The sequence below is a fragment of the Stomoxys calcitrans genome, chromosome 2, assembly GCF_963082655.1.
Source record: "Stomoxys calcitrans chromosome 2, idStoCalc2.1, whole genome shotgun sequence".
Taxonomy (NCBI): domain Eukaryota; kingdom Metazoa; phylum Arthropoda; class Insecta; order Diptera; family Muscidae; genus Stomoxys; species Stomoxys calcitrans.
Window position 1 is genome coordinate 159,186,147 of NC_081553.1, and position 25,026 is coordinate 159,211,172.

Below are 25,026 nucleotides of genomic sequence, written 5' to 3' on the forward strand. Positions count from 1 at the left end.
CCGCATGGTGTGGAAGGTAGTAATGTGATGAAAGACCGGGACTTATCGGATCGGAAACTTTCGTCATATGACCTAAGGATTCGTACTCCGTAAGTACCTTGTCATATTCGTCCTTGAACTGCGGCGTTCGAAGAAGACGTGCCTCATTTCGAAAGAACTGTACCAAAGCTGCATTTCTGGAATGGCCGATATCACTACCCGCCAGAAAATCCTCCTTGAACGGGAGGGATACAATATATCTGCCATTCTTATCCCTTGTGGTGGTGGCGGAATATAGTTCCTCACAAAACCTATCAGACGCGGAAAGGAACGTCTTCCTGGGAAGGTCTTCCACCTCCCAGAAACGAGAAATAGCAGCATCGAGGGATAACTCACAGAAATAGGATACAACCCTGGAACATGAAGTATTCCTCTCACATGGAATAGGACCTGTAAGGATCCAACCGAAAACAGTTTCCTGTGCCAGTAGTGATCCACAGATTTCTCTCTTAATACCCGATCGCATAATCATAGGAAGCAAATCCGCTCCTATCAAAAGATCAATCGTCGCTTTCTCATAAAACCGGGGATCGGCCAACGGAATACTTGGAATGTCGGCAAGCAAGTTCATACCAATGGTTCTTGATGGAAGGCTTCCAGAGAGATGTGGAACTACAAGGGCACTAACCGAAACTTCGAAATCATCATCACTATGCGAAGCTAGGAGGAAGGAGCATTCCTTCTGGACGGAAGCCGAAGTAGAATTATTCAAACCATAAATACAGGCAGCAGTCCGCTTAAATGGAAGCCTAAGCGTGTTAAACAGTTTTTCGGAGATAAATGTTCCCTCCGAACCAGAATCCACCAACGCTCTAGCCAGATATGCTAACCCATTGTGGCGTATTTTCACCAAAGCAGTGCCTAATAAAACTCCCTTGGACTGGGCAGCAAAACAAGACTGTACTATTTCACCCTCTGAACTAGTGGACTGTATGGCAATAGAGGAGGGGGTAGAATGCGAGGGCGAGGGCGTACAGCTTATGGAAGAATTGGAATTTGGGCTGGGTTGGCTCTAAGGAACCTGTTCCCGATGGAGTAGGGTATTATGTCGTTTGGAACATTGGAAACAAGAGAACTTGCTGGTACAATTTCTCACACTATGCACCTTCGAAAAACAGTTAAGGCATAAGTCGAATCTCTTGATCTCCGTCAATCTCTGTTGCGGGGTCATGGTCAAAAACTTGGGACATTTGCGGATCACATGGACCTCTGTAGGGCATAGTCGACACTTGGAATCTGTCACCCTAGTTTGAAATGCTTTAAGACCTTTATTCACAGATCTGGGGTTTGTCTTCTCGGCAGAAGAATCGGGCGCAGGGTCCGTCCTGCGCATCTCGGAGACGGATTCTAAGGTTCTGTGACGGTTCGTTAGGAAAGCATCTAGTGAACACCATTTTGGAATGACCGTCTTGTCGTCTAGTGTCTGCTCCCATAGAGTCAATGTGGTATCAGGCAGACGACTAGAGCAAATGAATATAAAAATTGGGTCCCAACTTTCGACGTCAATTCCGTAAAGTTTAAGCATGGAAATGCATGCATTTATATCCCTCTGGAGTGTCTTAAGTGACTGAGCTGATTCGGATTGAGTGGAGGCAATGGCGAACAAAGACTTCAATTGATTATTCACTAAGACCCTCTTGTTCTCGTAACGTGAACAAAGGCTCTTCCATGCCACAATGAAGTTTTCGTTGGTCAATGGAACTTTCCCAACAATGTCATTCGGTTCACCCTTAGTCCTTTGGTTCAAATGGAACAATTTTTCAACGGAACTAAGTCGAGGATTTTCTATGCACACCGCTGTAAACATATCCCGAAATGTGGGCCAAGAGCGGTAGTCCCCACTGAAAACCGGGATTTCACAGGGTGGCAGCTTAAAGCCCTGAGGCTGGCTCGGAACGGATGGAGCCGTTGGCACAGGCAACTTTTGCAGCATTTCCCCTAACTGCTCCACGCATCGGCAATAAGTAGCAAACGCGCTCTTGAACTTGGACTTCACAGTCTCTAGTACCGAAGCCCTTTCATCATCTCCCTTATTATCCTCCTCATCTGGCGATTCCTGATCGATGTCGGAAAGACACTGCTCGTAGGCAGGCTTAAGTCGATCCCATATATCCCTTACCTCTTCCTTGTGAGTTTCTATAACAAAACTCGATGACAATGGGTTCTGTTTATCATTTAAATTGGCCTCAAATTCGACCAACATGTCCGAAAGACGGATAAACTTTTCCAAAGACATCGTGGAAAAACGTCCGCAATTCGACAGGAAATTGGGGAAAAACGAAAATAATTTCAAAGAAAAGATAAAAACAAACCAAAATCAACCAGTAATCTCCAGATATGGAAAATCAGGGAGACGATACACAAAAGCTAAAGGAATTTTCCTATTATAGAGCACAATATGGAAAAGAAATGTCAGTTAAACATGTAAGAGTACACCATATTCCCTTCTGAATCTATGGTGCTACATGCAACATGTAGTTGGCAGATATGGATAGGCATAAAAGGGTACTCATGCAATTCTAGAACCATATACACAGAAGTCCATCAACTTATACTCTGTTAGTAAGCACAGATAATAATAAAGAAACTTGCAAACCAGCAATAACCAGAAAACTATCCATAAGATGTATCAATACGGAGGCCAATGCATTCACACATCAGTGACGTCACGAAACAGCTGTTCACTGATATGTTCTATCAAAGTTCATTGAACCTTAGATTTCCAAATACATGGAAGTGTTTTGGAAGCACCTCGGTAAGAGAGAAGAGAGCCTTCGAGCGCAGTAGTGGACACAGCAAAAACACTCAAGAGGTGGAGAGAGCAAATCTCCCGGCTTAATAATGATAATGCACCGGTGATGGAACTTTCTACGACGGTTGTTAAAAGTGTACGCGTGGGTACGGAATGTACATAACAAGTACAACAATTATTTAAAAATATAAACAAAACTGCATCTGCTCTTACATCAGTAACGAGCTATAACCACCTTGTTCTCCTTTTAAATATGGAATATATGTTAAAATATATTAAAAAGAAGCCATTTGTGATATTATTAACCAAACGAGAGGTAAGCCTCGTACTCCAAATTGTACACCAATACGCGAATGCCAGCACTAGCTGACTCAACAAAACCAGCTAGGTGATAAACAATGAGTGATAAAAAAATACGAGTAATTTTCGATCTAAAACTGGGAGAAACTAAGAGAATGTGACTGAGACCCCAACATGTGGAGCCAATGTTGTTGGTGAAACTTGGAGTTGCACTGCCAAGCCTCTATGCTACGAAATTCGATAATATGATGCTAGCTGATGCTGGTTTTTTCAAATCCGGTCCAGTGAACATAATTCTCGGTGCCGATACATATCCCCGAGTTATTCGAGAGGGGATTATAAATCGTTTGGGGTTGCCAACTGCTCAAAACACCATCTTTGGATGGACTATTTATGGCAATTGTTCCATTTAACTCTAGTTCCATATACTTGTCTATTTATGAAATGGATACCTGAATTCTATTCCATTATTTGCAACGATTGTCGTATAACTAACCATTGATAGCACGAACTGGGATAATTAGAAAAGTGTAAACCATACCCTACTACTTAATTTTAAGCACATTAGTTTTACATATAACTAAACCATTTTGATTGTTAGATGAATTTATCTAAAACTGAATTTATGACAATACTTGTTTTTTCTATAACGTCTTGATAAATTGAATTATGAATAAGAGTAAAAAACATACATCTTCCTATGTATTATAGCATATTTTTTTGCCGGAAGAAGTAATGATGACATGGTTGTGGATTTTATTGCAGAAGAACTGCAAGGGGGCCGGAATGTTCACGCGAAATGCTTGAGAAACCCTACAATTTGCCCGCTTAATTGAACTCCTATAGAAAATATTAGAAATCCCCAATTACTTAAAAAAGATATTAATCACTTCGTCAAGTTATGTCAAAGTTTAACAATGCCATTTCGCCGCAACATAAGCCATGTCAAAATTATGACTTCCGCGCGTAGTCTTAAGACTTCTGCCTCTTTTTGACTTCATCCGCCGAACTGGTAAGATCATTCCAAAGAAATAAAGTCGAAGCTATCCAACCACCCTAATTCTTGTGTGTACTTTATTTGGTTATCTTTCCACTCCTCTACCTGGAACACAACCTCCAATAACTCTCCTCGAGACGTGAAGTATTGCAGACTTCACATCAACCCACTCAACTCTTGGCTCACGAGACGCTCCCCGTTCCCCCTCTCGCATCCATAGGTGTTGTTCTGATTGGTTCCCAATTCACATCATCATTTTGCTCTCCCAAATGGTTGAATCTGGTTCGAAATGGACCAAAATGATGATGTGAATTGGAAACCAATCAGAACTACACCTATGGATGCGAGAGGGGGAACGGGGAGCGTCTCGTGAGCCAAGAGTTGAGTGGGTTGATGTGAAGTCTGCAATACTTCACGTCTCGAGGAGAGTTATTGGAGGTTGTGTTATTGGAGGTTGTGTTGTGATTTAATTAATCATAATGACCTAACAGGACACTGTGTGATTTAATTAATGTTTGGGACACAAATAAATGTAGGCCGCCATACCCCAAAAATTATGACAATTTGATTTGATTAAAAAAAGACTAAATGATGACTATTTAATAGGTAGTCATATAGTCATTTATAGACAACCTCCACATGATGATCAATGTTATCAATGTTAGCGGCGTTAAGCCACTCCAAGCGAGTAGAAGAAAGAATAGAAAATTTACTGGCTGTTTTCAAATGGGTTTAGTTAATCCAATTGAAAACAGTGAGTAAATGTTTCATACAGCAGTTATCTTCGTTATGACTTCGTTGCGGTTGTTTGCGGTATTATTTTTTAACTTCCCCACTCTAAGACGGGCATTAGCAATAATTTTCAAAAACACCAGATCTCGGAGATGGGTAGGGCGATTTGAAAAATTTTTTTATCTGAATCTGCGGTGGGGTGCCCAGGGGGTCGCCCACCCCCAAAACCAACCAAACGGATTTATAGACCAATCACAAATTAAAGATATTTGAGAGTAGAAAGCGAATCTGATATCCAATTGTTGGACTAAGTGTTTCGTGGTCACCCCACCCCGAAAAAACTCCTCATATCCCCGCGCCTCTAAAAACATCACCCAACCGGACACTTTTACCGCTTTGTGCAATATGGGCATCAAATTAAAGGCATTTAAGAGTAGAGTACAAACTTGGTATAAAAATGTCACCTTAGTGTTAGGGTTCCCCACCCCTAAAAACACCACCCAACAGGACGCTCTTCCCGCTTTGGGCAATATGGGGATCAAATAAAAGGTATTTAAAAGTAGAGTACAAATGTGACATACAAATTCATTTCTTGGGGTCTGAGGTGCCTCCCCAACCCTCAAAACCCCCAAGCAGGACATATTTACCGATTGGAAAAATATAGGTATCAAATAAGAGGTGTTTGGAAGATGAGTACCAATATAATAATTTTCTCCAAGGTGTCTACGGGGCCATGAATGTCCAACGTCACAAAATGGGTATAAAATTAAAGGTCTTTGAGAGTTGACTACGAATCTGGTATACACATTTGGGACAGAGTCTGGGACCTTCCCATCCCCCTAATACGCTTCAACAAGACGTGTAGTTCGATCGGAATAATGTGGGAACTAAACGAAAGGTCTATGACAGTAGAGCTAGAATCGAATGTTGATATAAGGTTTCAAGTATCTGCGTCTCGCCCTGTCGTTCAGCTGGACATATAGTTTTCGACATTAAAGGACTCAAATAAATTGTCATTTAGGTCTAAGCGTCGGAGGGACCGACCCTTTCCTCCCAATAAAAAAAAAACACCAAACTGTCATGTAGGACGACTGAGAATATATTGTATTCAAATGATTGGACGTGTCAGAGGCCAATCGCCATTCTAGCCAAAAAAAAAGTAATTAAAAATAATAAATGAAGGCCAATCAGAATAGAATAGGAAAGCGATAAAAGGTGTTTGTTAGGAGAGTACATTTTTTACCCTCCAATTAGGATGGACACAGGAGGACCTGCGGATCTTTTAAAATGTGGTATCCCAAGTGGTAGCTTTGAAATATGATTTTGAATGTAAATAACCAATACAAAAAAAAATTAATTAGTATGGATCTGAACGAGACCCGTAGTGCTAAATATCTTGATGGCCACCTCCAAAATGCTTGACATTATGGGGCTCAAACAAAATCGTGCCCTAGCACGATTCTCATATTATTTCGCCCCCTAAACTCCCTCCAAACTGGCCACGTTTGCCTACTATGCCAATAAGGGGCTCAAATAATAGATATTTGATAGCAGAAAACTAATGGGATATTCAATTTTGAGGCCAAGTGTTTGGGGGTAGTCTCACCCCATAAACTCTCCCTAAACCAATTGCAATTGAGGCTGAAATAAAAGGAATTTAACAGTAGAGCACAATGCTGATATTTGTTTCGGGGCTAAGTGCGTGGTCGACCGCCCACACTACTTACCCGTCATATTTGTAGGTAATGGCAATAAGGGGCTCAAATCTGATATCTGTTTTATTGTCAAGTGTTTCGGAGGCGACACATCTTATAAACTCCCCCTGAACCACACATATACCGACTATAGCAATATGTAGCTCAAATGTGGTTTTTGGGAGTAGAGTATGAATCTGATATCCACTTTCAGGGCAAAGGGTTTGGCTACTCCAATCCACCTCCAAAATCAAGAGAATGAAATAGATCGAACATCCAAACTTTAATGGGCGGATCCACCCCTTATCCTATTTTCAAAAGCGCCAGCTCTCGGAGATGGATGGGTCGATTTACGCAAAATTCAGTAAGTTTATAATAACTCAAGATTACAACATTGTTAAAGATTGTCCCCACATTAGCTATTCTAGACGCTCCAAAGACAGAAACGTTAATACCCAGGGAAGGAATCTCCTACGTATTGTTGATGACATAGGCGGTATTATCATAAATGGCAGAACTTTAGAGGATATAGATGGGGAGTTTACTTTTTGTGGTGCAATGGGTAGTTCTGTCATAGATTACTGTATAAGTTCGGCGAGTTTTCTGTCATATATTGACAAGTTCAAGGTGGCCACTGAACCCTTTTCTGATCACATGCCCTTATGCTTAGATATTAAGATTCCGAAAAGTTCGACAGAAACTACTCAACAGCCTATACAGAAGCTACACTGGGATGAAAGGCATAGATCTCAATACAATCACAACTTAAGTTTACTTGCAGAGCCAGTAAATGATTGCGTCTTTTTATCGTCAGAGGATTTGGTTGAGAACATTAAAAATAAAATTAGGCGGGCTCAGGTAAAGAAGACCAATAGAACATTTTTTGAGCCTAAGCAGAAGTGGTTCGATTGGACGTGCTTTCGTTTAAGATCCAATATGCATAAAAATTTAAAGATATACAGAAAGTCACACACTGTTATCAACAGAAGGCGTTATTATTCATCCAGATCTAAGTTTCATAGAATGTGTAACGAGAAGAAACTGCAATATTTCAATGGCAACCTCAGAGAACTAGATACTGTTTCCTGCAGCAAGGATTGGTGGAATCTGGCAAATTCTCTGAATAAACGTAATGTTAAGGGTAGAGGAAATCTAGACGCAGATGATTTCTTAGCACACTTTAACTCTTTACTAGTTAACGAAGATAATTCCAAAATTATCAGCTGGTGTATACCGTTTCATGTAGACCCACTTTTAGACTCCCCTTTTGAATTTTGTGAGCTACTCTCCGTTTTAAAAGGACTTAAATCGAATAAGGCCCCCGGGAACGATGGTATACCTTACGAATTTTATAAATTTGCTCCTCGCCGTTTTCTGCAAGAAATACTTGTAGTATTTAATAAGATATTCCTCCATGAAAATGTTCCTACTTCCTTCAAGAAGTCAATATTGATACCTCTATTTAAGAAAGGTGATATAAACTTGGCGTCAAATTATAGAGGTTTGTCACTTCTGGATACTATCGGAAAAATTTTTAACTCTGTTCTGCTAAACCGTATAACATTTTGGCTGACGAGACACGATGTTTTAAATGAATTTCAGGCTGGATTTAGAAGAGAGTATTCTACTATAGATAATATATTTAACCTCGTGAATATTGTTTCTTTGAACCAGCTACAAGGCAAAATTACATATGCGTTTTTTGTCGATTTCTCTTCTGCATTTGATTTGATTCCCAGAAACAGCCTTTTTTATAAACTATCTAGTCAGGGTCTATCTACGAAACTTGTAACTATATTAAGAATGCTGTATGATGGCACAGAAAGTAGAGTATGGGATGGAAGTACGTTCTCTGAATACTTTCCTGTTGAATCTGGTGTGAAACAGGGCTGTATTCTCAGTCCTGTACTCTTTTCGTTATACGTGAATGACCTTCCCTATATATTGCCTGGTGGTGTAAGAGTAGCGGACACTACGGTCAAAGTCTTATTATACGCCGATGACATTGTGCTATTATCTGACTCTCCATTGGGCTTACAAGAGATGATTTATGAACTTGAGAGGTACTGTTTGTTGTGGAGCTTGAAAGTAAACCTTTCTAAATCGAAAATTCTTGTTTTTCGTAGAGGTTCTAGAATCTCTTCGAATTTAAGGTGGTGCTTTGGAAATCAGAATATTGAAATTGTTAATAGTTACACATACCTGGGCGTTGAAATAACTTACAATTTGTCATTTAGAAAACACTTACAGAAGAAGCTTGCGGATTCCAAACTGGCCATAAATAGCACATGGTCGAAGTATATAAGTCACCCTAGTATTGCTAAAACTAATAAGATGAAGATATTCGATGCATGTTCCAGATCTATAATGTTTTACGCTGCACAGGTTTGGGGTTACACAAGGTTTGATGATGTAGAGAAGCTCTTTCGCTTTTTTACTAAGAAAATGCTTTATTTGCCTAATAATACACCAAATTACATGTTGTATCTAGAAACTGGATTTTCTTCTATGTTTTGTAACACTCTTAGAATCCATTTTAACTACATTAATAGAATATTGCGACTTAGCTCTCACCGCTTGCCCCGCTTGCTGGCGGAGAAAATCATAGAATTGAATGCATTATGGGCAAAAGAATGGTCAAATATTTGCCAAACCCTACAATATATTCCTGCTAATGCTACAAATCCGATATGCATGTATTCAGACAAAATAGTAGAATTACTGAGAATTCAAGAACAACGTGAATTTGAATCAGATGCAAGAAATTCACAGTTCCACGATCTTTATTCTGTGCTTGAGTATAATATAATTCCATTTCATACTGCTGACTTATCTTCACGAGCTACTAGCTTAATCATTAAAGCTAGAGGTGGTTTACTCGACCTTAACTCGAGATCATTCAGAAGTAACACCCATGGCACTTGTTCTATGTGTAATACAGATCAAGATGAAAATACACTTCACTTTATTGGCGCCTGCCCACTATACAGAGAATTTAGAAAAAGTTATTTCGGAAAATATTCCCTTAATGAGTCCGAAGTATTAAATATATTAAATGGCACGAATAACTCATCACTATATAAATACATAGAAAATTGTACTAAGTATAGAAAATTAATTATTAATGAATTCAGTTTTTAATAACCAAAATGAAAAAAGAAAAAGCAAGAAACATATAGAAACAAACAACAATTTAGTGATAAGCATTGTATTACGGCTAACAGCATTTTTGCTAAGCCTAACATAGATTGTATTTAAGAACTTTATGAAATACTATTCTTGAATTGTAATTTGAATTCAATCTATTAATAAATAATAATAATAATAAATAATAATAAATAATAATAACTCAAAACAGAAATTTGGTACCCACCAAATCGGACATATATACCGACCATTGCAATATAAGGCTCAAATGAAAGAAATTTGGGAGTAAATCACCAATATGATATCACATTGGGGCAAAATATCTGAAAAGTCGTACCGGCATCCCCAAACAGGACTTGTTTCCTGACCGTGCCAGTATAGGGCTCAGATAAAATAAAAGAGTGACAAAAGGTGCAGCGGAGCGGGCTCTGTCCAGAAATTTCCAATTTTTTCAGTGATTACTGTGAAATATATAGAAATGGGAGAGAATCAACTTACTTTTTGAAATATTGGAAATAAATTTATTTTTATTTTTTTGATTTTTGAAGAATAAGGCCACGTGGAGACAAATTTTCAGGTATGTGGCGCCGAATGATTACTGAAATGAGATAAGTTACTGAAAGAATAGTGGAAAGTATAGCTGTAGTCACTCCACATCGCAATACAGTAGCTTTTTGTTAACACTCTATCAACTATAGCAGCATTGAGCGGAGTGGATGTACACAAACCATAGACAAAAGTGCATATTCGACAACTAGCAGCTAATGAAAACATGTGTTGGAAACAAATATTATACGAATTGGATCTATCTGTTTCCAGACAACATATCCAACAAATATTTTAGCAATACGTTGGCCTTTTATAACAATGCAAAGTTCAAAAACTTCTATAACTCAGCGCTATAAAGACACACGAATTTTGATTGCTGAAAAATAAAAATGTTGTGGGGAAAAATTCGATTTGTAGAATTTTGTGACGAAATAAAATACAATATTAGTGAACCCGATGGTCATAAAAAATATTGAAAGGAATCTCAGTACCCTCAACAAGAGTGCTGCAGAGGTGTTTGGTGCATTTGGAACACTTGGAATGTTACAAATAGGCTTTGCTCCAACTAAAATGAATGAAGAATTATATAAGGACCTCCTAAACAAAAAACATAAATTTTCTGACGGATTGTATGGACTTTCCCATAAAACAATGATGCCTCCATGTTGAACGGTAAAAAAAGGCAAATTTTAATTTCAGAAACGTACACTCGGAGAAATGGTACGCATACAATAAAATAACACACATACACAATAACACACACAGTTAGCAAAGATCCTAATGCTGAAACATCAGGCAGTGCAGTGACAGAGAACCCAAAGCCGCCTAACGCACAGGGGGTCGATGATGAGACCACTCCAAAGAAGCCCATTTACTCAAGGTTGGGAAGACTAGGATAGGCATAGGTCCTAATATTGGAACATCAGGCAGTGCAGGGACTGTAGACTTTATACAGCCTAACGAACAGGGACGCGATGACGAAACCATTACCGACTTTCTCAAGATTCGAAAGACTAGGTTAGGCAAAGATCCTAATATTAAAACACAGTGCAGTCACGGAAATCTCAATGCAGCTCAAAGAACAGGGAGCAGCCGATGAGACCATCACAAACTCCCAATAATCCCATCGAATGGTGGACCAATGATTGAGGTCATTCAGATAAACCTCCACCGGAGCGAGACAGCTACTCACGCTGTGATGGAGAAAATCAGCAAGAGTTTCTGGACAAAGTTTCTACACCATATCTGAACCATATCAACTACCAAATATTCCATGCTAACACTGTTACTCACACACGAGGACCTGCGTTATTTGTCATACAAAAATTTAATTATATATTTTCCCCAGAGTTGTCGACGTCGGACGCAACAGTGATGAGAAAGGGACATGGTGGAGCATACCTGGCATCACTTTTTCTACTTTTCGACTCTCCGATACCTCCACCCAAGTCGGAGCTGCAACGGTGAGAAAAGAAAAACAAGCAAGAAATGAGGTACTAATTGGTTGCGATGCGAACTCTCACCACAACTGGCGTGGTAGTACCAACATTAATAAGCGGTGCCAAGCCTTGGCAGAATTTTTGAATTATTTAATTAACACATTTATTAATTAAGAGATTAGAGAAGGGGTTTTAGATGTGCCTCCATGAAACTTCAAACGAACTATTGAACTGTTCGTTTAATGACGGCGCCAAGATGAAAAGTTGCTGTCAAAAACCCATGTCCAAACTGCATTAGCAATGTGCGGACCGACACACTGATGCAATCCTTAGACCAGTACCGGGTGGACCGGATCCTTAGAGACTGGATAAACCATATGCTAAGTAACAGGTGGATAAATTGTGGGTCTCATGACATAAATATAAGGGAGAAAGTGTCACAGGGCACGCCACAGAGAGCATTTTATCGCCACTGCTATGGCTAACCACCATGTATGACCTATTACGGATGCTAACTGAAGAGGGATTTGAACCAGTTGGCTACGCAGACGATATTATAATACTTCTAAGCAGTAAGGATCCGAATCAGCTATGCAGAAGGATCAAAAGGGTCTTGCAAATAACATACGACTGGGTTAGACCCAGGGGTCTCAATGTTAACCCAGAGAAGACTGAAATCTGCCTGTTCACGAGAAAGATGAAAGTAGGCCAATTTGACGCACCTCTTTTCCTCAATAGAACGATGTCAATATCTGACAAGGTCAAATACTTAGGTGTGATTTTGGACAGGAAACATAATTGGAAGTGTCACATCTAAGAGCGTATTGATAAAACTCAAAGATGTTGGGCACTATTTAGACGGGGCTTGAATCCGAGGATAGTCCACTGACTCTACAGGAGCGTGATTAGACCACCTCAGTAGTTTGGTGGACTGCGATGGAAAAAAAGTGCAACGTAACGATAATACAACAGGTTCAGAGAACATGTTGCCTCGGCGTAGGCGAAGCGATGAGGATCACCCTAACTAGGGCACTGGAGATTATTCTTCTAGCCACCGTAGCGCAGAGGTTAGCATGTCCGCCTATGACGCTGAACGTCAGGGTTCGAATCCTGGCGAGATCATCAGAAAAAATGCTGGCCTAATGCTGGCAACATTTGTGAGGTACTATGTCATGTGAAACTTCTCTCCAAAGAGGTGTCGCACTCCGGCACGTCGTTCGGACTCGGCTATAAAAAGGAGGTCCCTTATGATTGAGCTTAAACTTGAATCGGACTGCACTCATTGATATGTGAGAATTTTGGCCTGTTCCTTAGTGGAATGTTCATTGGCAAAATTTGCATTTTCAGACATGCAGATTAAGTGTAAGGGAGAATGGATAGTGGATAGGAGCGGGTCATACCATCACGGTATAATCGAGGCGATTATAGAAAACCCGTATGGATTGGAAGAGGTTTCCGACCAGATACCTGAGATGAAACTTGAGGTCTAAAGTTTGACACTGCTGCTAGAGGCACAGTTTTGGACTGACGGACGTCTGGTATTGTCATCTGGGAGATCATGGGCCTGGCAATCTACATTGAGAATCCACGGAACGAGATCTGTTTTCGACTGCCTGACCATTATACAATCCTGCAGGCTGAGACCCGAGCGATCATGGAATGCGTGAGGTGGTGTTTACCCGACAGACAGACAGACGGACATGGCTAAATCGACTTAGAACGTCAAGACGATCAAGAATATATATACTTTGTTGGGTCTGAAATCAAAAGTTCGATATTACATGAGAAATGGGGTAATTAGTATAACCCCATTCAATGGTGGAGGGTTTAAAAAATTTTAGCCATGTGCTTTAAAATTCTTTTCGTATCATACCACGTACGTGTTAAGGGTGATTAATGGACCTACTTTTTCGTAAACTGGACTTTCAAGCTGTTCAAAAACTGGGCTTATTCAAAAAACGTGTGCAAGATTTTAATATTTTTAATTATTGAAAAGCTAAAAAGTGAAATTTTTACTCATATGATTTTTCCTGGGATGCAAAATTCAATGACATTATTTTCAAGCCAAATTTTAATGAAAGTTTTTCCAAATACATAATTTTAATGAAGTGTTTTCTTAGGACAAAATTTTAAAATTTCTTTTCTAAACCAGAAATTTCAAGAACGCTTTTAAATGCAAACATTCAAAGAAAATTATTTGCAACAAAATGTTACCGATATTTTTTTAAAATTTTGCCAAAGGAAAACTTTCAACAAGATTATTTTTAAAGACGAAATTTTTTTCTAAAGGAAATATTTCAATGAAATTTTTCTAAAGATAAAATTTTGATCAAATTTTCACTAAAGACAAAATTTAATAAAAACATTTTTAAAGACAAAATCCAATTTAACTATGGTATAGAATGTTAATCTCCAAGTCAGAATGAGGTCCAAGTAAAGGGTGATTTTTTTGAGGTTAGGATTTTCATGCATTAGTATTTGACAGATCACGTGGGATTTCAGACATGGTGTCAAAGAGAAAGATGCTCAGTATGCTTTGACATTTCATCATGAATAGACTTACTAACGAGCAACGCTTGCAAATCATTTTCAGTGAATCATTTTCAGTGAAATCATTTTCAGTGAATCGACAAATTTTGTTCAGCGATGAGGCTCATTTCTGGTTGAATGGCTACGTAAATAAGCAAAATTGCCGCATTTGGAGTGAAGAGCAACCAGAAGCCGTTCAAGAACTGCCCATGCATCCCGAAAAATGCACTGTTTGGTGTGGTTTGTACGCTGGTGGAATCATTGGACCGTATTTTTTCAAAGATGCTGTTGGACGCAACGTTACGGTGAATGAACACATTTCGAACCGAACACTGATTTTGGTAATAAAATTCAATGATTTGCAAGCGTTGCTCGTTAGTAAGTCTATTCATGATGAAATGTCAAAGCATACTGAGCATCTTTCTCTTTAACACCATGTCTGAAATCCCACGTGATCTGTCAAATACTAATGCATGAAAATCCTAACCTCAAAAAAATCACCCTTTAGATGTGACCCGTCCTGTACGTTCAAAGGTATTTCAAGCTATGTCTGAGTTTGGCATCCATGCAAAATTAATAAGACTCTGCAGGATGACACTTGCTGATACACTTTCCTCAGTAAGCATAGGAAAGAATATCTCCGAAACATTCAATATCAAACTAGGTTTAAGACAAGGAGAAAGCTTATCGTGTGATCTCTTTAATAAACTGTTGGAGAAGATCTTACGAGATGCAGATATGAATAGATATGGCACATTACTCACAGGATAACACATGCCACTCGCCTATGCCGACGACATCGATATCATGGGTCGGCGGAAGTAGTGAATTAGTGCAGCCTTTGAATAAATAAAAAGGGAATCAGTGAGATAACCGCAGCCTTTGAAAGAACGGAAAGGGAATCAGTGAAAATGGGTTTGGTAGTAAATGGAGATAAAAAGAAAAGGATGGATCAACTTCAAAAACGTATAACCGATCAGATAAAGAAAATGGAGAAAGTTGGGAACCACAAATTTGAGATAGTCCGCAATTTTATCTACCCAGGCACCGCTGTAACCTAAACGAATGTCACCAATGTTGAAGTAAAGCGAAAATATTGGTTAACATATGCTACTTGAGATTGAGTAAGCAGTTTAAAAACAAGGCCACCCCTCGACAGACTAAGATCACACTATACAGACAATGATACTACCCGTGTTGTTTTATGATTCCGCGTCATAGATACTTGTGAAATCAGACGAGGAGTGCTTGGAGTATTTGAGAGAAAGATTCTTCGTAAAATTTATGGACCAGTTAAACGTCAAAATACAACGGTTCTGTTAGCAAGGTCATGTAGTCAGATGAATGAAGAAGCTCCAGTGAAAAAATCTTTTGATGGCGATCACGATGGTACATACAAACCGGGACGACCAAGAGCCGATGGAAGGATCAAGTGGTGAGAGACACATCGAAACTTGGTGTCAGAGGTTATATAAGGAGCGCAGAAGATCGAGGCGCTTGGAACGCTCTTCTATGTTCGGCTAATGGGACAAATGTTCTGCCATAGTCAATTAAAGAAAAGAAAGTACAGTATTTTTTAACGACGCACAGTGGGGCGGAGAGAGTAAACAGGTGGCAAAAATCAATGAGCGCTATCGTGAAATGATATCCAACTTTTTTTGGCCAAAATGCAAGAGCATGACTTTCATGACATGTGGTTTTAACAAGACGGTGTCACATGCCACACAGCACGCGTAAAAATGGACTTATGGGACCGGTCAATTGGCCGCCTATATTGTGCGATTTAACGCCTTTAGGCGTTTTTTTTTTTGTGGGGCTATGTAAAAGCTCATGTCTATTAAGACAAGCCCGCTTCAATTGGCGCATTGGAAGACAACATTGAAGCATTTATTCGTGAGATACCGACCGAAATGTTGGAAAAAGTATGCGAAAATTGGTCTAAACGCTCTTAAAAAATCACCCTTTATGAGCAAAATTCACAGTTTTTTTTATTTTGTTCTCATTCAATGTGTTCCAGAAGTAAATTAATTGTTTAATTTTTTGTTTTCAAATAAAAAATACATTTGCATATAAATAAACTCTAATAAATACGTACACGTATCATCCCCCCACCCATTGTTGACATCTGCGATAGGTTGAACGTCTACCTCAACGAACTTGCCTCATATTTCGCTGCAAGAAATCTGAAGATATCTGCCACCAAATCTTCAGCCACATTGTTAACTAAAAATACGCGTTAGGTGAATACTGGGCTGACTGTGATGTTCGGTGGAGAAATGATTCCGACCATCAAGTGTCCCAAAATACTTGGCGTCACATTTGAAAGCTTTTACACAAAGTCAAAAGTAGAAACGAGGTCCTCAAGTCACTTGCTGGCCGCACTTGGGGTACAGATATGGAAACCTTGTTGACCACGTACAAAGCATTTGCCCGATTTGTGGTAAGTTATGCAACGCCAGTGTGGTCTCCTCAGCTTTGTAACACGCAGTGAAATAATATTAAGATCTGTCAGAATGCCGCCCACCGAACAGCGACGGGCTGTCTCCTCAGTTCTCATGTGGACCACCTACCAGTGCGAAGACAAACTACATGCCGTCTAAGCTATAGCTTTTGGGCTGTTATTGCAGAGACCATTCAAATCATCATCTTGTGGATAGATATCCACCGCCTAGAAGCCTTAAGGTAGATCTACATGATCTAGAGTGTGAGGTTCAGCGTTACAAGAGAGAACCTCTAGATCAAGCAGGTCTAGACAACATTCATGCAGACACGGTAGCAGAAGCGGTAAATGGCTACCGGGTGAATGTAGTCCTTAGAGAACGACCGCCTCCCATTGCACCTGAAGAAATAGACCTCCCCCGGCAAACCAGAGTAGTTCTGGCTCAACTACGTTCCGGCAGATGTAGCCGCCTCAACTCCTATAGAGCAGGGATTGATGCCGTCGTGCACGATGTATGTCCCGATTGTAATCAGGGACCGCACGATACACGTCACCTGTTTAACTGCCCAGCCAGACCCACTCGACACAGATCCAGATCCCTGTGGACGCACCCCACCTTAGTCGCAGAGTTCCTGGGTCTTGACACTCAACAGAAGTTGAGTGTCAAGAAACCCAGATCCAGAAACTCTGCGACTAAGATGGGGTGCGTCCACAGGGATTTGGCTCTGAGTCGAGTGGGTCTAGCAGACGAAAGATAGAACACAACAAACTGCTACAACAACAATCATAAACTCTAATGAAAACAGTATCAGTGTGTTTCAAAACTTTTAATAACATTTAGAAATTACGTTACTTATTTAAGGAAACATTTCCAAAACGAACTATTTTCCTTGACTTACCAGATTTCCACAATAAGCACTTCATTTCTAGGATTGTCAGTTATAGGCCTAAAAAATAGAATAAATTATTTTTATTAGCTATAGAAAAAACATACACTTAATAATAAAAACACTTTCTCTTATGCTATCCACTCATTCACATAACACTTCAAACAATTAGCCTCATCTTTAATTTTTCAGCTATAAACACGAATACGAATACGAAACATTTTCAAGGTTTTTTGGATATTTGTGTAAAGCGAACGGTTAGAGCAAGAAGATTTGTGTGTTGCTTTATCTATAAAATAAACATCGCACTGTTTAATGGACACTAAAAACGTACCGAAAAATCAAATCTAATCTACTACAATAAATACCGTTCTACACGCAAAAAAATAATGCATTGGCCATAGACGAGCTTTTCAACAAGTAAACTTCTTTTATAGAAAACGTCGAGACTTTGTTTATGATAAAACTGCAAGAATTTGTGACAAATATAAAGTTATGGATATTTCCTTATGGCACAGAACATTGTCAAAAAATTTACGCGCTGTAGAAATGTTGTTGCCTCCGCCCTTGTGCCGTTTGGTGCGATGTTTTTTGGTTGTGATATTGTAAATACGATCTTCTTTTAAGCTAAAATAAATTTTTAAGAAATGTCACTTTCCTAGTTTACATCTGCACACGATCGCGAACCGCGACCCAACATTGACTGCTGGCAGACTGAGCTGAACCCTATGAAAAAAACCAAAAAAGAGTCTTTATTAACTACATTCTCTGTCTAAATGGAAGACACACAAGATATGAACGAATCAAAGAATCATTTTTCTGTGTATCAAATCGTATTTTGCCGTAAACGAAACATTTTTGGCCTAAAAGAAGTTTTGAGTTTGTACGTAAAAGAGCCATCTATTACCACATGCGAAGTTCATAAAAGCTTTTATATAAAAATGTGGCAAATTACGATTAACGTTCAACGGTGGAGGGAAGTGTTGCACAGTTACCATAAAAATAGTATTTCCCTAATAAAACAGATTTATTTGCCCCAAAGATATTCCAAAAATTTTATTTTCTTGCGTGTACATATTAAAATTAATGGACCGGAGCTACACGCGAAAAAAATGTTTTAGATGTCTTTAAGACAAACAAAATACATTTGTTATTATTGGTTTATTTATATTGTAATTGTGTAACGCTTCTCAAGGTTAGAAGTTAGTCATAAATGTGGAATTATTGAACGTTACTTTATTATTGGGGCTATCAGCAACATCGCTTGCTGTAAAGGATAGTTCTTTTGCAGAAAAAAAGTGTTTCGAGAATCGCAAAAGATTATTTATTTACCAGACCAATAACTATTCTCTTGCGCCTATCCTCTACTAAGAGAAGATGAGTGTTTTGAAGATCATTAAGTTGTTGAGCAACTCTGTCGCTTGCACATGTAAATTCGAAAATGTCACTTAAGGGACGGTACAAAATTTTTGTTGCACAGTAAAAATTATATCTTTTCGCCATTACTAATTTTAAATATTAAATTTCTAAACAAAAAAAACATGATTTTGTTCGGCGGGAAATTTTATCAAAAAATGTCGGTTTTCACTATGAAAAATTAACTCAATGCGTGCAGTAATGGAGAACATAAAAAGAAAACGCTAACAGACAAACCAAACGAACGGCACGTCGCATGTGGTGTAGCTATCACTGTCTATGCACAAAACAGCACTGCCAGCTTCAGCCGTTGGCTCATCGCAGTGCAGAGAACAATAAGTTCGGCTAGTTATGTATGTTTGTTGCTATTGCAAACCTCAAATTTTGCCCATGAACATTCCACTAAGGAACAGGGGCAAACTTCTCACATATCAATGAGTGCAGTCCGATTCAAGTTTAAGCTCAATGGTAAGGGGTCTCCTTTTTATAGCCGAGTCCGAAAGGCGTGCCGCAGTGCGACACCTCTTTGGAGAGAAGTTTTACATGGCATAGTACCTCACAAATGGTGCCAGCATTAGGAGGGGAAAACCAACGCTGAAATTTTTTTTCTTTTCTGATGGTCTCGCCAGGATTCGAACTTAGGCGTTCAGCGTCATAGGCGGAAATGCTAACCTCTGCGCTACGGTGCCCTTGTTGCTATTGGCGTTGTTGAGTAAGTTGGATTTGAACAAGAAAAGTAAGATTTTACTTGCCTTCTAGTATGGAGCAAGTCGTCCTTAAGAGCCCGAGCCCGAGCCCTTTTCAAATTCAAATGTGTACTTTACAATCTACTCTTATTGGGTAGGTAAGTAAAGCACCATTATCCATGTGACGAAGCCCTCTGAAGAAGATTCATGGCAAATCAGAATTCGGGAAGCCGCTCAAATGCGTTTTAGCAACATTACACAGTTTGCCCTACTTTAAAGAGTTCTTTGCTGTGTATTTGAATAGAAAGCGGTGAACAAAATAGTTTCTAGCCGGACAATATCCTGCAACGGAATCTCAATAAGATTAAAAATTTAAAAAATAGAAGGTTGGGAATGTCTTTGAGTCAAACAAATTTTATTTATAGGGGAAGTACTATTTTCATTGTAGCTGTGCAACATTTCTTCCCAGATGGAAAGTGCATGTAGCACTTTCAAGTTTAGCTTTATGTAGGAAAATACAATGTACTGCAACACAAACAAAACAAAGGTAAAAGAAATGGCGCACAGGCTGGAGTCAGATATAATTAGAATGCAAATAGAAATCAAGGAAATTTGAACGACAATGTTAATGGCGAAAGTTTTTTTGACAATGAACTAGCAGAAAATGTTCACAAAAATTGGACTATTGGATCCATTCGTCCATTTAAAGACGGTTTAATTGATTCTTTTTAAAGCAATACCTAGGTTGGCAACCTAAAGTAGTATTTTTTAGGTTGGCGGAATATTTTGGTATTGACTAATTTAACGCTAAATTTAAGGCAGTCAGTAAACGGATACATACCATCTCGCTTACAGATTTTGCCATATATATTATTATTTTTCTTTAAAAGACGAAATCTTATATATAAAATTCAATTTGTGTATGCTTGTTTGTCGGTTTGTTTGTTTGTTCCGTATGGACTCAAAAACGGCTGAACCGATTACTTTGAAATTTTCACAGATAGTGTAGGTTGGTTTGGAAGGAAACATAGGTTATATAATTTTTTGATATCGGAATTTGGGTCCAAGTACCCAGCTGGCCCCCCCACCCAACCCCAAAACTCCTCTAAACAGATATATTCACATGAAAAGTATTAGGCAGTATATTAAAAATATGGCATAAAACATTAGGTCCAAGTAATGTGAGGTCGCCTATCCCCAAATGCACCCAAAGGGGCATATTAGCCGACCATGGCTATATGGGACTCAAATAAAAGGTATTAGGGAGTAGATTATGAATATGATATTAAAATTTGCGTTCAAGTTTAGGTGGCGCCTTTCCTCCTAAAAATACGTCAAATGGGTTATTTGACCCTTTATGACAATATGGGACTCAAATGAAAGGTATTTGAGAGTAGAAAACGAGTTAAGTGTTTTGGAGTAAGTCCTAAAGCACCCCCTTACTGAACTTCATTTCGATTGGGAATAAAGAACGAATTTGATATATATTTTCAGTGCAAAGTGCCGGTGGCCGCCCAGCCATGGCGATATGGGTCTCAAATTAAAGGGATTTGGAAGTGCAGCACGAATTTGATATCCATATTTGAGTCGAAATGTCTGAGGTGCCATCCCTCCCCTAATAAAAACATTACCCTAAGGAAGAACATTGCCGACAGCAACGGAGAAGGGGCAAATTCTCACACATCAATGAGTGCTTTCCGGTTCAAGTTTAAACTCAATGATAAGGGAACTTTTTTTATAGCCGAGTCCGAACGGCGTCCCGCAGTGCGACACCTCTTTGGGGAAATTTTTTTAAAAGACCATAGTACTTCGCAAATGTCGCTTACATTAAGAGGAGATAAACACTGCTTTGTCCGATGTTCTCGCCGAGATTCCAACGCGTTCGATGTCATAGGCTACAATGGCACGAATTCGATATCCGCATTCAGGGCGAAGTGTCCCCACCCTAATAATCTATTAGGGAATTAAAGAAGGCGCAGCGGAGCGGGCCCTGTTCGGCTAGTAAATAATAGAAAAGGAAAAATAAAATAAAAAAAAAATCGTCAAACATTTTCTCCCTATATTTGAAGGAATATAAGGAAGAGTGATAATGACAGTTACAGTTACAAAATAGTTTTCATTCACATTTTACATAGTTTATTAGCGTGAAAGGTATTATTACAGCCAATGGGAAGGCATTTTAAAATATCAAACTGTTTCACAAAGCTTTCTAAAAATGTTTACCTTTGCAATTGCAAATTTACAAATGAGCATATTGTGGAAAAAACGAATGTTTCATACGAGTGCGGTCCCAAAGCAGCCAACCTGATACATAGATGGCGGTAGTAATATAAAAAAATAAATATTTTCAGTTTCAGGCCGCCACGGTTTGTTTTTATTTTATTGGAGCACTCTCAAGTAAAAGATCCTAGTGGCTTTATATATATGGCGAATACCGTAGTGGTCGACCTGTTGAGGTGTCAACGCCAGAAATGGTTCAAAAAATCCACAAATGGTATGGGATGACCGTTGATTGAAAGTTCGCAAACAAGCTGAGGTCACAGACATTAAAACTTATATGGGACTGCATTCATTGATATGTGAGAAGTGGGCCCCTGTTCTTTAGTGGAATGTCCATGGGCAAAATTTGCAATTTGCAATACAATTATATCCAAAAAGATATGATATATATATCTATATATGGCCTTAGATATAATTGCAGTACAAATAACTGATTTTTTTTCTTTTAATTCTAATGAACACAAAATTATTTCGCCAATTTCATTTTATACCTTAAAATTAAAATGTTGGTTTTAGAGTAGAAACACACAACGGTGGCTTAACATAAGAAATGCTTAACTCTATTTTTTGTTACTTTACAGGAGAAGTAAAAAACTTGACCTAGGCCTTTCTTGAAATCGTTAAAAATCCATTATTTAAGTCCTTTTTATATTAAGCCATCGATATGCTTATATTTATTTTAAATTAGATAAATAATATATTTCGAATGCCTAAAGCTTTAGGCATTTTACTAACAAAGTTTCCAAGTTTCAAAACGTTAGAAATTTTGTGAATTTTTTTTAAATTTGTGGTTGTTGATGTTATCAACTGGAATTATATGATCCATGAGAGTGTTATGATCCATGAGAGTGTTATAAGGGTCGCTATATAAATTTCTGGCCTAATAATGAAAATAGAATTTTGTATCTTCAAAAATGGTTTTATTGTTTTTCAAAGTATCCTCCAGTAAGATTAATGCATTTTGCATGCCGTCAAACCAATTGTCGAAGCAATTATTCTACTCGCGATTGATACACCCTCAAAACATGGCTATTGAACGCTTCAACAGCATTTTCTGGAGATTAAAATCATTGACCACGCATTTTTATCTTAATGTGAGTGAATTAATAGAAGTCATTGGGTGCTAACTCAAGGCTTTATGGCGGATGATCCATCAATTCGACGTTTTGGCAGGTCAAAAAGGCGATGGTTTGAGCCGATCTTTGAGTGCTCGCATTGTCATGGTGAACAATGATTCGTCTTCTCTGGTTCATTTTTCGAATTCCTCCCACGACTTTAGGCAATCAAATTGAGATGTTCCAATCATAATTGACCTTCCTACGTTGGTTAGATTTTGATCGACTTCGAAGACCCACAGGTCAATTGTTGTTTTGTTTAGTGCTCATACGCATAGATCCACGATTCTCCACCTGTATAAAATTATTTTGCAGCACCGCGATCGTATTTTTCAACATTTCTTCGCACTAATAGACACAACCCTTTTTTTGAGATTGTCAAATCATGCGAAATACAACGAGAACACACATTTTACTACAGAATGGTGTTCCTGCAATTTCGAATGAATGATGCATGTGAAAGAAATGCCTAAGGATGCCTCTTTCTCACGGTATGTCACAAGATGGTCCTGCATTATAAGTTCACAACAAGTACAACAATTACCAAAAAAAAAAAAAAAAATACCTAACTCGACATTTCGTTACTTTGCAAATGCAAATTTTACTCATGAACATTCCACAATGAGTGCAGTCCGATTCAAGTTTAAGCTGAATGATAAGGGGCCTCCTTCTTATAGCCGAGTCCGAACGGCTTACCGCAGTGCGACACCTCTTTGGAGAGAAATTTTACATGGCATAGTACCTCAAAAATGTTGCCAGCATTATGAGGGGAAAACCACCGCTGAAATTTTTTTCTGATGGTCTCGCCAGGATTCGAACCCAGGCGTTCAGCGTCATAGGCGGACATGCTAACCGCTGCGCTACGGTTACTTTACAGGAGTTTAAAAACTTGAACTAGGCCTTATTTGAAATCGTTATTTGCTTCGAAGTGCTTCTTCCTAGAACAACTTTCTTTAGATTTTGGTCGACTTCAAAGACCCATTGGTCGATTGTTGTTTTGTTTAGGGTAAATCGTACGAAACCTAACGAGAACAAACCTTTTATTATGACAAGGTGTTCCTGCAATATCGAATGAATGGTGGAAGAAGAAATGCCCAAGGATGCTTCTTTCTCACGATATGTCGATGGTATTGTCAGATTGGCAATACTTAACGTTGTATAGGCCAGAAACTTATATAGCAACCCGCGTAATATGGTATCAGAATGCAAAATATTAAAAATAGTTTTAAATTTTTGAATTACATTTACACTTTTCGCGAATTTAAGGTTGTTTATTGTTTGTAGTCCAAAGTTTCTTGTTAAAAATCCATTATGAGATTCAAAAGGTAATGCAGCTGTTGTCCATAGAGGACCCCTGCGCCTGACGTATACACATAGATGTAGTAATTTAAGTACATTGTACGTTAAACATAGGTCACCATACAATAGTTGCATATTTTAAACGAAGAAATATTAGCATAAAATCAATCTCATTTAAGGTTGCATGATCTATCAAACACTCAGAAAATTGCTTATCGTAAATACGAGTTAATTACACAATACTCTTTAGTCCATGATATTTATCCACGATTATTCATTCCCATTTCTTGAGTTCACTAACACATGCTCGAATTTAAGAACAATTTAATAAACTCAATTTAAATAACTTTATAAATAGAAGCATGGCCTTCTTTCACGAAAAGAAGTGAGAAAATGTTTTGATTTTGTATTGTTAGTAAATAGTGAAATGGACTTGAAACAATACTGATGTGGATGAATACGTTGAGCGTCTGCTTTATAAAGAGAAGGTTCTTGGTTCAATACTCCGCTGGGACAAAAGGTGAAAATTTATTTAATTTATAATTGCAATGTTTCATATTAATTTTTTATTCTTTATAATAGCTGAGCAATTGATAGCGCGGGGATGGGAGACAGGCGGAAATAAATGGGTTGAATAATTAAGATGTGCCCAATTGGATGCCCCGGAGTGTTCGGAAAGAGATTTTTTTCAATTATAAATAATAAATGGGTTGAGTAATTTAGAT

At 38.5% G+C, this 25,026-nt stretch overlaps 1 protein-coding gene across 2 annotated transcripts in view; it reads right to left on the reverse strand.

Annotated features, from left to right (window-relative positions):
• The window catches only part of LOC106084241 (protein unc-13 homolog 4B), a 151,003-nt gene that overhangs the window by 53,154 nt on the left and 72,823 nt on the right, over positions 1–25,026 (reverse strand). For both annotated transcript variants that reach the window (XM_059363533.1, XM_059363534.1), the window contains one exon: positions 17,518–17,565. In XM_059363533.1, coding sequence (XP_059219516.1) covers positions 17,518–17,565 — 48 coding nt within the window. The remainder of the gene's footprint in view (positions 1–17,517; positions 17,566–25,026) is intronic.